Source organism: Triticum urartu, chromosome 1A (genome assembly GCF_056163025.1).
Source record: "Triticum urartu cultivar PI428250 chromosome 1A, HENAU_Tu73, whole genome shotgun sequence".
Taxonomy (NCBI): domain Eukaryota; kingdom Viridiplantae; phylum Streptophyta; class Magnoliopsida; order Poales; family Poaceae; genus Triticum; species Triticum urartu.
The window spans coordinates 169,209,808-169,223,375 of NC_141873.1; the positions used below are offsets into that span (position 1 = coordinate 169,209,808).

Genomic DNA, 13,568 nt, shown 5'->3' on the forward strand with positions numbered 1-13,568 from the left:
AATAGCAAGACTTCTCCCATGTCCTCAGGAACAAAAGTAACTACTCACAAAGCATAAACATGTTCATAATCAGAGGGGTATTAATGTTCATATAGGATCTGAACATATGATCTTCCACCAATTAAACCAACTAGCATCAACTACAAGGAGTAATTAACACTACTAGCAACCTACTAGCACCAATCCCGGACATGGAGACAAGAATTGGATACAAGAGATGAACTAGGGTTTTGAGATGAGATGGTGCTGATGAAGATGTTGATGGAGATTGCCCTCTCCCGGTGAGAGGAGCGTTGGTGATGACGATGGCGATGATTTCCCCCTCTGGGAGGGAAGTTTCCCCGGCAGAACAGCCCTGCCAGAACCCTAGATTGGTTCCGCCAAGGTTCCGCCTCGTGGTGGCGGAGTTTCGTCCGAGAAGATGACTTATGATTTTTTTTCCCATCAAAAGAGTCCATATAGCATAAGATGGTCACCAGAGGGCCACCAGGGGGCCCACAAGGTAGCGGGCGCGCCCAGTGGGGTAGGGCGCGCCCCCCACCCTCGTGGGCAGGGTGTGGCCCCCTGGTGAAGTTCTTGCGCTCAATGTTTTTTATATATTTGGAAAACATCATCCGTGAAGTGTCAGGACTTTTGGAGCTGTGGAGAATAGGTCTCTAATATTTGCTCCTTTTCCAGCTAGAATCCCAGCTGCCAGCATTCTCCCTCTTTATGTAAACCTTGTAAAGAGAGAATAGGCATAAGTATTGTGACATAATGTGTAATAACAGCCCATAATGCAATAAATATTGATATAAAAGCATGATACAAAATGGACGTATCAGCCGCCCCCTCTTTCCTTCTCCTCCTCTCCCTTTCCTTCCCCCTCTCCTACTCCTACTAGGAATAGGAGGAGTCCTACTCCTAGTGGGAGTAGGACTCCCCCTTGGCGCGCCTCTCCCTAGTCGGCCGCCTCCTCCCCCTTGCTCCTTTATATACATGGGTAGGGGGCACCCCATAGACACACAATTGATCATTGATCTCTTAGCCGTGTGCGGTGCTCCCCTCCACCATAATCCACCTCGATTATATCGTAGCGGTGCTTAGGCGAACCCTTGCGTTGGTAGCATCATCATCACCGTTACCACGCCGTCGTGCTAACGAAACTCTCCCGTGAAGCTTTGCTAGATCAGAGCCCGCGGGTCGTCATCGAGTTGAACGTGTGTAGAACTCGGAGGTGTCGTGCATTCGGTACTTGGATCGGTTGGATCGTGAAGACGTACGACTACATCAACCGCGTTGTGCTAACGCTTCCGCATTCGGTGTACGAGGGTACGTAGACACACTCTCCCCTCTCGTTGCTATGCATCACCATGATCCTGTGTGTGCGTAGGAATTTTTTTTTGAAATTACTACGTTCCCTAACAACGAGTTCATCTACAACGCGACCTCTCTGCGGGGCTACTCTGAAAAACAATATCAAGTATGTAACCAATAATATTCACAATTTTATTTTATTACCATCATTTGTGTTGAGTTCCATTCATATATATGTATTGACCCCCTTCTTTAAATTAGGTCTGGCAGATGCGGGATGAACACCTACCACATGATCGCATACGAGCAATTCAAGAGGAATTGGCGGGATTCTTTCTTGACCACGTCATACATAAAGCCGGAGAATACCATGTGGAAATTGATATAGACATGAGATGTTAGGGATTGTAAGAGATGTTATACTTTATAATATGTAGCTAGTTGCGTCGGACAAGTATACGAAAACTTGTTGTTTGACCAATCTCTTAGAGAGAGGTCACTCCTCTTTGTATATGTTCATGACGATCTTGTGTAATTAATGGTTCCTTCATTTGCTTACCAGCTAGCGTGTCGAGTTCTCTCTATATGTATACAGTAGCTAGCGTCAACCAAGAACGGAGAAAGAGAGGACACTTCTGTCTATTAGCTAGCTAACACAATATATGAAACCCCTAAATTAACCCTCCAAAACCCCCAAACCCCTCCCCCTTCATTCAAAAAAAAAACCCTAGCTCCTGCCAGCTGCTGAAGCGTGGATGCCTTTTGGTCCCTGTTGGTGTGTTACAAACCGGGACTAAAGGGCCTCCTGCCTGGGCGCCCCGCAGTGGCCACGTGGAGCCCCTTCTATTCCGTTTCGTAAGCAAACCGGGATTAAAGGTTTTGGGCTTTAGTTCCGACCCTTTAGTCCCGGTTCGAGAACCGGGGCTAAAGGGCCTCTAGAACCGAGACAAATGGGTTGTTTTCTACTAGTGTATGGGAGCTACAATCACCCTTGGGCATTTGGAGTTTTCTCGAAAAAACCTTGGGCATTTAGCCCTCGGTGGCTCTCACATCCTCTGTAAATTTTGATACTCTTGGATTGCGATGGCATCTAACTCCGTGATTCACCCTTCAAGGCTTACTACATAGTATATTTTAAACTGTTTCTCCCTTTGGCTCTTTAGATTTAGAGACTCTCTCAACGGGAGGCTGCCAAGTCTTGCTGCTTTAATTATCCTCCGACATAGATGCTCTTACGTAATCTGACAAACATATGGAGAACGCATTTTAGTGCTCGAGCTCGCTGGAGCTTGAAAATTTTAGAAAATTCAAGATTCAAACTTCCCGGTCTCATGTTACGTAGTCTGGCAGTGCTCTGAGTAAAAAACGATGTTATGTGTAAGTGTGTAAATTTTAAGGATGAAATACCTTAAAATCTGATCTGTATAAAAAAGAAAAATTCATGATCGGGAAGTTGTATGAATAATTGGGAAGCGTAGAACCCTTTGCTCGGCCGCACTTGTATTTATATCAATAATGTCGTGGCTTACAAGATGATCGATCGAAGAGATCATTTACAGATGGTCGGTTACAGAAACGGGAAGGGGTTGGACAGAAGAAGAGATAGAGAAAGAGTACAAGTTTAAACATGAGGAGTCCTATATCTATTCAACTATTCCAACACCCCCCTCAATCTAAACCTAAGTGATTCCAAGGTTAATATTGTACTTGAACTCATCCAACCTTCTCATGGTAAGAGGTTTTGTAAAGCCATCAGCCAGTTGATCTCCAGTGGGTATGAACTTTATGTCAAGTAACTTGCGAGCTACTCTTTCTCTGACAAAGTAGAAATCAAGTTCAATATGTTTAGTACATGCATGAAACACATGATTAGCTGAAAGATAGGTTGCACCAATATTATCACACCATAACCTTGCAGCTTGTGGAGTTTCTACTCCAAGCTCATAAAGCAAAGTCTGAATCCACATGACTTCAGCTGTGGCATTTGCTAGAGCCTTATACTCAGCCTCAGTACTCGATCTTGAAACTGTAGCATGTTTCCTTGCACTCCATGATACAAGATTTGTCCCCAGAAACACAGCAAAACCACTTGTGGATCTCCTATCATCAGCACACCCTGCCCAATCTGCATCTGAGTAGCCAGTCACAAGCATAGATGGCGACTTGACAATTTTAAGTCCAAGTCCTTCTTAGAATTTTAGATACCTCACAATTCTTTTAACTGCTATCCAATGAGTTGTAGTAGGTGCATGCAAATACTGACAAACCTTGTTCACAGAGTAAGAAATATCTGGACGTGTGAGAGTCAAATATTGTAAAGCACCTACAATACTTCTGTAGTTTGTTGCATCTTCTAGTCCAAGTGCTTCTCCACTTTCAATTGTAAGTTTTTCTGAAGTGGAGATTGATGTACTTACAGGTTTGCCGTTCTCCAATCCTACTCTCCTGAGTATGTCATGTGCATATTTCTCCTGTGATAGAAGTATACCATCTTTTACGTGTTTGACCTCTATACCAAGAAAATAATGAAGATCTCCCAAATCTTTAAGGGCAAACTACATCTTTAAATCCTTGAGCAAACAAGTGGTGGCATCTGGACTTGAACTAGCAACAATAATATCATCAACATATACCAGAACATATATAGTGAGATTACCCTTTTTGTAGAAAAACAATGAGGTATCTGCCTTAGATGGTGTAAACCCAAGTTGTTGTAACTGTGTGCTCAACCTTGAGTACCAGGCTCTTGGGGCCTGTTTCAAACCATATAAAGCTTTGTCTAGCTTGCAAACAAGATGAGGTGTGCTTATATTCTGATAACCTGGTGGCTGCCGCATAAAAACCTCTTCTTCCAGAACACCATGAAGAAACGCATTCTGAACATCTAGCTGCCTTAGGCTCCAACCTCTGGAAACAACAATAGACAACACAAATCGAATAGTAGCTGCTTTAGCAACAAGGCTAAAAGTATCTTCATAATCAATACCAAACCTCTGCTTGAAACCTTTTTGCAACCAATCTAGCCTTATATCTGTCTATGCTTCCATCAGACCTTCTCTTGATTTTGTACACCCATTTACAATCTATGATATTCTTGCCTTTTTCTAGTGGTACTAAATGCCATGTTTTATTTCTCATGAGTGCTTCATATTCATTATCCATGGCTCCCTTCCAATCTTTATTAGCAAGTGCGTCATGCAAATGAGTTGGTTCACCCATACTAGTAAGAAAGGCACGTTTTATTATAGCATACCTTATATTACCATCTTTGTACACTTTTTCCTTGATACACCAGATTGAGATCTAGTATGTCGACATGGAACTTCAGGTGCACGGGCTTGAGTGGTTATTAATTCTACACCAGAATTCTTGTTCACAGACAATCCCGCTGAATCTGCTGTATAAGGCAGTTCCTGATCCGAGGCAATAGAGAATCCCGCTGGATCTGCTGTATCAGGCAGTTCTTGATCCGAGGCAATCCCCCTAGCGATCGTTGCGTCAGCAGGGAGACGTCGTGTGGCACCCTCGATGACCTCCCGCTCGGTCTGGCGAGCCGATACAATCGAGCTGGGCCCCGCGCATGTTGTTTTGTCACTCGATGGCCCATCCCATGTGGACGTGGCGCACGGAGAGCCGCACCGGCCCGTACTGCTGGGGCTATCGGCCACCAGCGGGCTTGGCGCATGCAGCGCACTGAGATCCTTCTAGGATCGCGCGTTTGCCAGCCCTGCCACACTGATGTGAGGGTTTTCCTCGGATAATGCGCCGCTGCTGTCGTCTGAATCAGCCTGGGATCCAGTGACAGTCTTGTTTTTACCCTCTTGCACAAAATCATACCCTGAATCCGCACACTTAGCATCAAGATTAAAATTTTCTTTGGAACTAGTCACATTATCAGCATTATTTAATTCACACCCGTACCCTTTATGAAGATTACTGTAGCCAAGAAAAACACACTAAGTGGAACGAAACTCAAGTTTGTGTCGATTATATGGATGAAGATTGGGGTAACAAGCACACCCAAAGATTTTGAGAGAATTATAATCAGGCTTTTGATGAAACTATCTTTCCAAAGGAGTAGTATTGCCAATGACTTTGCTGGGGAGACGATTGATAAGATAAGTAGCAGTAATGAAAGCTTCATCCCAGTATTTTAATGGCATTGATGCATGAGCTAGGAGGAATAGACCTACTTCAACAATATGGTGATGCTTACGTTCGGCAGAGCCGTTCTGTTGATGAGCATGAGGGCAAGAAACATGATGAGGAATTCCAATATTGCGAAAGAAGGAGCTGAGTTTTTCATACTCTCCACCCCAGTCACTTTGTATTGAGAGAATTTTTCTGTCAAAGTGATGTTCAACAAGCTTTTGAAATTCTTGGAAGATAGAGAGAACTTCATATTTGAACTTAAGAAAATATATCCAAGTGAATTTGCTATAATCATCGATAAAACTAACATAATATTTTTTTCTACCAAAAGAATCTCTTGCATGACCCCATACATCACTAAAAGTAAGTTCCAACGGAGCATGAGACACACTATTTGACCTAGGATAGGGGAGTTGGTGACTTTTTGCACATTGACAAGCATGACAAACAGACTCAATATGTTGATGGGATGTCAATGGAAGATTGTCTTTATTCACTACTTGCCTAACTATGATCGAAGAAGGATGTCCTAATCTTTGATGCCATCTCGCCAAGGAGGGCTTGACGACAGAGTGAACTTGATGACGACGCTTTCGACTAAGTGCTCCGGATGTGATGGGGTAGAAGCCTCCAATGCATCTACCGTGGTGGATAAGCTCCCTCGTTGCCCGATCCTTGATAAAAAAATACGTCGGATGAGTTTCAAAGAAGACATTATTATCAACAATTAAACGAGACATAGATGCTAGATTCTTGTCGGCTTGAGGAACATGAAGGACATCTTTTAAAGATAAATCACGTTTAAAAGTAGGGGAACTAATAGATGCTTCACCAATGTGACAAATGTCCATACCTGCACCGCTAGCGGTGTGAATCTGATCGTTGCCGATGTGCTTCTCTCTCATGGCTAGTTTCTCAAGTTCATTGGTGACATGATCCGTAGCTCCAGAGTCCGCGTACCAGATGGTTACATCTCCACCTTGCTTCCTGATTGCAGCTGGTACATGACGGGCATCAGGCACATAATCCTCATCAAAACGGTGCCAACAATCCAAGACTTCATGGCCCAGTTTTTTGCAAGGTTGGCACCGAACCTGGTTGGAAGAAGAAGATCCACCGGCAGAGTTATTGTTGGCGTATCTAGCAGAGGCATTTGTGTTGGTGTAGCCGCCCCCACCAGTACGCGCGCCCTGATTGTTGCCGCTGCCATAGTACTTGTTGTTACTGCCCTGATTGCTGCGGGCGCGCCCTCCACTGCTACTGCTGTTGCGGTTTCGCCCCTGACCATGCCCACGGCATGCTCCGCGACCACAGGACACTTCATTAATGGAGGACTGGCGGATGTTCATACCATGGAGAAGGTTTAGGCGGGCATCGAAGCTCAGTAGCTGGTTGTAGAGCTCCTGGACAGTCACGGGCTCTACCCGAGCCGCAAGTGCTGATACGACCAGGTTGTAGTCAAGGTCGAGACCACCAAGGACATGGGAGACGATCTCAGCGCTGCCTAGCACTGCTCCGGAGCTGGCAATCTCATCTGAAAGCATCTGGATTTTGGCAAGATACTCCGCCATAGTCAGATTTCCCTTCTTGAGGTTTGTGAGCTCGATGCAGGTGTTGATAGCTTGAGCTTGGGTTTATGCAGCAAACGTGGCATGGATCGCCGCCCATGCCTCCGCCGGCGTCTGAAGAGTGACCACCTGTGCAAGGATTTCGCGAGAGAGAGAACCCATCAAAAAACCTTGTACTTGTTGCTGTTGTGCATACCAGAGGACGCGCGCGAAGTTGGCGATCTGCTCCCCTTTTCCATCTTTGGTGATGGTGAGAAATTCTGGCGGCGCTTGGCTCTCCGGATCGAGGTGGTGTCCCATCTGTGTGCCCTTGATTTGGGGCAGCACGATGGCTTTCCACATGAGGAAATTGTTCCTCATGAGCGTCTCTTGGGGCGGTGATCCGATGGACATGGTATGGGAGGTGGACATTGAGGATGGTGCGAAGGTGGATGAGGAGGCAACGGACGTGGAGAGCGCACTCATGGTGCTAGATTGGGTGGAAGCGGTGGTCATGGCTAGGTTGGGGTAAAGCTAGATGCGATCTCCTTTTGATCTCTAGGAAGAAGTTGATCTGATTACCATGTAAGAATAATTGGGAAGCATAGAACCCTTTTCTCGGGCCGCACTTGTATTTACATCAATAATGTTGTGGCTTACAAGATGATCGATCGAAGAGATCATTTACAGAAGGTCGGTTACAGAAATGGGAAGGGGTTGGACAACAGAAGAGATAGAGAAAGAGTACAAGTTTAAACACGAGGAGTCCTAGGAGGGGAACGTTTGGTTCTCGGTACATATGTACCCTATATGGAAAAAAATTAGCAATTCAATAAAAAGTCAAAAATTTCTGAAAATATTTTTGAAATAAACATGACCTTTCATTGTACTTGTGAGAAAAGTTTCACAAAAGGAAAATTCCTCTTTGACTTCATTTCAAAAAAGACAAATTTTCTGTCAAAATAGCGTGAATAGTGACCTATAATAGCAAATAATTTTTGTCTTTTTCGCTGTGAAGTCAGCGTTGGTTCTTTTTTGGTGAAAACTTATATACTAGTGCGCAAGTAAGTCAAGTTTAATCTAAAAATACTTTTGAACCATTTTGACTTTTTGTTTAATTATTTTTAAAAAATATCCCATATAGGGTGTATATACATGCGAGAGCCAAAGGGTATTTGCCCGGAGTCCTATCTCTATTCAACTATTCCAACAGGAGTATGTATAATATCATGTGTTAAAAAACCTCTGATTTGTTTCTTTCTTTTTTGCGCAGCCATCATATCGACGTATTTTGCCCTTAAAACTTACACACATGTATTGTGCCCTAAAAATTTACACACATGTGTTATGCCTTCATGCATATCTGACTTGTTTTCAGAATTTTATGAATTTTGAATTAGGAGGCCTGCATAGAGGCTGAGCTTCAAAAGCAGTTTTCGAAACATATGCGGCTTCCATTGGTGTCCCCCCCCCCTCCCCCTGTCGGTTCAAAAAACAATTATTGTTATAAATGGCAAAGCACCTTCTATGTTTACACTGGTTATTCCCTTGTGCAGCCGACAAATGAAACAGTCAAACAGGGAAGATTTTTCAGCGTACTACCAATTTAGTAAGCATAGGAATGTATGTGCACAATCTATGCTCTCGTTATTATAAATCTCGGTAATCCAAAAGTATTATAAAGAGGTAATTACATCGGTGGTGCTTGAACTTGCCCTGCATGTTCAGTTTAGTGCCTGAAGTTGAAAAATACACCGAACTGGTTCTAAAACTTGGTTGGTGCATGCAAATATGGTGCTAAACACATTTGTAGACGTATAATGTGCTGACATGGCACCATATTTAAGTGATGTGGCATGGGTCCACTTGTAATAACGAAATATGATTTGTGCGATGCAAAATATGATTATTTAAATACTATGACTAGTGGGTCCTGGCTGTCAGTCCAGAAGGAAAATTGAAATTAAAAATCGTGCTTGACAAAGCTCGAACGAGCAACCTGCTGCTTGACTGCTTCCTGGTTGCAGGGCTCTAACCACTCTTACATTATTGATTTGTAATATAAAGGCATAAACGTGCTGCAGCCAGTGGCCCATTTAGCACATGTTAATTTTTTAAAAAGTCTGTAAATAATAATAATAATAATAATAATTATATTAAAATATTCGTGTGTTATTAATAATTACCTCATGGTATACGAATATTTGTGTTTTATTAATAATTAACTCATGGTATATGAATATTTGTATTTTATTAATAATTAACTCATGGTATACAAATATTTGTGTGCATGTATTGTTTTGAAAGTTCTATAAATAATAAAAAAAATAACCACATGGTACACAAAACAAATATATAGAGGTATGTTATAAAATAATACACTAAAAATGTTCCTGTAATTTTAAACATATTCACTTATTATATAGAAAATACTGTTTGGAATATAATATATGATTTTTGTGAAATCTTTAGTATACAAACATTTAAAATATACAGTCATGGATTCTCTAAGAATGTTCAATAAATGTTTTTTTTAAATTAGTGAATACAAACATTTTTATACACAAGTCAACTATTAATAAGACATGACATTTGGATCTAATATTTATTATTATGACTATAATTTAGAAGTGTTTTACAATTTTTTAATTTAACATGTGCTAAATGAGCCACTGGCTGCAGCCCATCTAAGCACCACAAGCCTTTGCGTTTATAATTCATTTATAAGTTTTTCTCAAAAAAATATTAATAAGCAGGACGGGGCAAAGTTTTCGTAGAAGCATAACTGGTGTACTGGTCGGCATGGCTTGTCTTGAAGCTTTTGCTCGCAGGAGCTTCAGATCGCACGACTTTGTTCGTGTAACTTCTAAAAATTTATTTTTCCTTCTATACTGACAAAAGGGACCCACTAACCATAGAGTTATATATTTTATTAAAGTGATAATGTTTCGTTGCTACAAGCGGGCCCCATGCCACGTCAGCCAAATACAGTGCCATGTGAGCACACTATACGTCTACATGTGAGATTAGCACCGTATTTGCACATGTCTGTCAAGTTTTAGAACCAGTTCGGCGTATTTTTTAAATTCATGCACTAAACTGAACATCCATGATAAGTTTAGACACCACCGGTGCAATTGCCTCTATTATAAACGACACATAAGACATAAAAAAATTAACAAGAAACTCCACCATCAACAAATTAACAAGAATGGATCAAAGGAAGTGAGACCAGTCAAGAATAACAAAAGAAAAAGGCCCTCCTCCTCATTTCGAGACCTACTCAACAAAGGCAGGCCCGGTAAAAAATAATAAAAGGAAATTGTCAAGAAACAAGTAAGTATATAGGAAACGATCTTCTGTTATAACAGAATGGCAAACTCAAGTCCTTGCATATCCTTGCATTAGCTTCTGCCAGCCGTGGCCATCCCATGCATGACTGCGTGCATGCAAGGGTACGTCTCACATCATGTTGGCCAGTTGCATGCAATTATTGGCCATCTGGCTGAGCTCTTCGTCGTACTTGAGCATTGGGTTTGGTATCCCGGACTGCTGGAACGGCCGGTCGCACGACTGGAAGTCTTGCACGGCGAGCTGCAGCATGATCTTGGCCGTGCCCTTGTCTTTGAAGGTGATGGCCCGCTGCGCCGCGCCGATGGTGTCCTGGGTGTTCATGTACATGGTGTCGCAGAAGCTCAGCGCCTGGGTCTGCGCCGGTGTCCCCTTGCGGGACGCGCTTGAGACGAACTTCCGGGCCTGCGCCGTTCGCTTGGCAAACGCGTCAACCTGCATGTTAAGCACTGCCAGATTGTCGATGGTCGGGTACTTGTCCGCGTGTTTCCCAGCCGTGCCCTTGCACAGCTCGGGGAACGGTGTATGCGCGCATACGCCGGCAACCAGCGGGTTGATGGGGCCGCCCCTCCCTCTAGCCGTCGCCAGCGGTAGGAAGCTGGCGGATAACATCGCCGCCACGATGAGGACACCAAGCCGTGCGTTCGCTAGCGCCATAGTTTATTTTGTTGGGTCTCTTGTTGGTGATCGGCAGCTAAATATACATGGAGCGGCGCACCAAGACAAGGCAAGGAGAGGGTAGTGAGATGTGCTAGGGTGGTGACGCTCTTATAGGGGGCTTCCTCGGCCTCGGAAATGGTGGTCGACCTTTTGTCTTGGAGCTGACGACGACCATTGATTTTGTGTTGTTTCGTTGGTCCTCCATGTTTGTGGGGTGTGTTGACACTTGACTCCTGTGCATGTCTCAACCATTCATTTGGTTGGAGATCCGCATGCATGCATGCTTACCTTCTTTGTCTACATGGCTTAATCATTAATTATTTTCGAGCGCTCCATGCATGCATGCTTTTATCGGAGAGTTACATGGCTTAATCATTAATCATTAATCATTAATTATTTTCGAGCGCTCCATACTATATATTTTGAACCAAAAATGCAAATTAAACTTCGTTTGCGTAGTTGTGATCATCGCGACGAGAGGTTTTGAACAAGATCGATTTTGAATACATTTCGGCAACTAAAAAAACTAAATTTCCAGTATTGAAATTTGATAATTATAACATTAATTTTTACCAAGTTTCATCAAGTTTTACCAAATTTTCACATGCTTTTAGGGTTTTAGGGTTCTGGGCTTAGGGTTTACAGTTTTAGTTTTAGTTCTAAAACTTGCTAAATTCATAATTTTTTATCAAGTTTTAGTAGTTGAAACTTGCTGGACCACCTGATTTACCTCGCGATCCGTAAGGTCTCCGATTTCGCATGAGGGCACACCAGGTTTTAAGTTTCAGTTTATAAAACTTACATTTTTACCGTTGCGCATACCAAGTTTCAGCAGTTGAAACTTAGTGGATTTAAGAACTCGTCAAAGCATATTTAAAATGGATCTTGTTTGAATCCATTCGTCATAAGCAACACAAATCTAAAAATGAAAATTAAATTGGACTTGTCATTCAAAATATATAGAAGATTGAAAATTAAACTGTAATAGAAAAGGGATGGGAGCTGGGATGGGTGAAGCAGCGAAAAGTTGCAAAAACTGCATGTGGAGACCTATTTAAAGTAGTATATGCATGGGGCATCCCGTGCGTGCACGGGATAAAACCCACTCTCACCCCCTTCCCTTCCTTTCTTTCTCTCGGTATATGCTTTGTTATTTCATAATATGTAAAATTCATCTGCAGTAACTAAACTTGACTAGGTGTCTCACTTTTCACTACTGGAGTCGCCGAATTTGCCTAGTTTCAAGTGTTTGCCATGTGCGTTTTATCAAAAAGTAGGCAAACATGCTCTTTGTCGCTTACAATTTCTTTTCTTTTTGCACTTAGCAAACAACTCTTTGCCGAGTGCCATTTTTCTGTACTCGGCAAGCACTTCCCTTTTGCTGAGTTTTTTTTTTTTTTTTTGCACTTGACAAACATTTTTTTCCCTTTTTCTCCTTCTTTCTCTTTGACGAGTGCCTTTGTCTTGTTTTTTTCTATTGTATATTATTTGTTCTATTTTCTTTTATGCTCCTTCCTTTTCGACACAATGTTTTTTATTTATTTTCTTCCTCCCTCTCTATTTCTTTATGTAGGCATTATGTTAATTCCTAGGCATTAGACGTTCAGTGAATATAAATAAATTGTGAACTACAGTTGCATGGAAAAGTTGGCAAATTTAGATTAATAAATAATATTTGTGTTCTTAAGTCTATTTTTGGACGTTATCCAAGAAAAGGGAAGAAAATTTTCACATGAGGGTGTTCGACCTAAAAAACAAGCTTTATTGGGTTTTTAATTTCAGAAATGGCAAACAAAGTCCGAAAAGGATAAAACTCGGCATTTGTCATTATACGATGACTACAGTCCATGATAGAAGGTTGTAACATACACTACTTATAAACCGGACTATCTTCGAGGAAGAAACGTGGTGTCGAGAGGAAACAAGTGAGGTTTGAAGACGATGTGTACATTGCTTCAACTATTGACCTTGATTTTTTTTCTACGTTCAAGATACACCATTACACGGTCCATGTAAAAATTTGGCATCTTTGGGGTCCATTTTCTTATATTTAAGTCATTAAGTGCATTCCTAGGCATTTATAAAATAAAAATAAAATTTGAACTACGAGTGCGTGAAAAGGTTACCAAAGCTGGGTCTATAAATCAGATTTGTGTTCTTGAGTCTATGTTTAGGCATTAGATAACAAAAATAAAGCAATTCCAAACATGAGGGTGTGAAGAACCGGCCCCAAACTTGGAGTTTATTGGTTTCGAATTTTAAAATTGCAAACAAGGTATGAAAATCATGAAACTTTGCATGATGTTATTATATGGTGATTAGAGGCCATGGCAAAAAATGGAGAAGGTTTCTCAAATGATATGGTGTAAACTACTTAGAGATCGGACCATATTCAAGGTAAAATGTGGTTTGGAGATGGAATGGTTGAGGTTTTAGGTGTTGCGGCAGTTGCTTAATCCGAGGGCCTTCCATTTTTTCTACACTCAATGCACACCATCAAAGTATCCATGTCGATACTTGGCATCTTTTGGAGTCTGTTTACTATAATTTAAGGAAATAAGT

At 42.0% G+C, this 13,568-nt stretch overlaps 1 protein-coding gene and 1 non-coding gene across 2 annotated transcripts; both read right to left on the bottom strand.

The window, feature by feature from the left end:
* Positions 1-6,820: 6,820 nt before the first annotated feature.
* Positions 6,821-6,950, bottom strand: LOC125533325 (small nucleolar RNA Z247). The gene has a single exon (XR_007294220.2). It is a non-coding gene; the product is annotated as a small nucleolar RNA Z247 (small nucleolar RNA).
* Positions 6,951-10,108: 3,158 nt separating this feature from the next.
* On the bottom strand, positions 10,109-11,083 carry LOC125522206 (uncharacterized). The gene has a single exon (XM_048687321.2). The coding sequence runs from the start codon at positions 11,001-11,003 to the stop codon at positions 10,458-10,460; it is 546 nt and encodes a 181-aa protein (XP_048543278.1). The 5' UTR covers positions 11,004-11,083; the 3' UTR covers positions 10,109-10,457.
* Positions 11,084-13,568: the final 2,485 nt, after the last annotated feature.

Bases quoted from the DNA above. Each gene is read 5' to 3' on its own strand.
- LOC125522206 (XM_048687321.2), bottom strand. From the start codon at position 11,003: ATGGCGCTAGCGAACGCACGGCTTGGTGTCCTCATCGTGGCGGCGATG.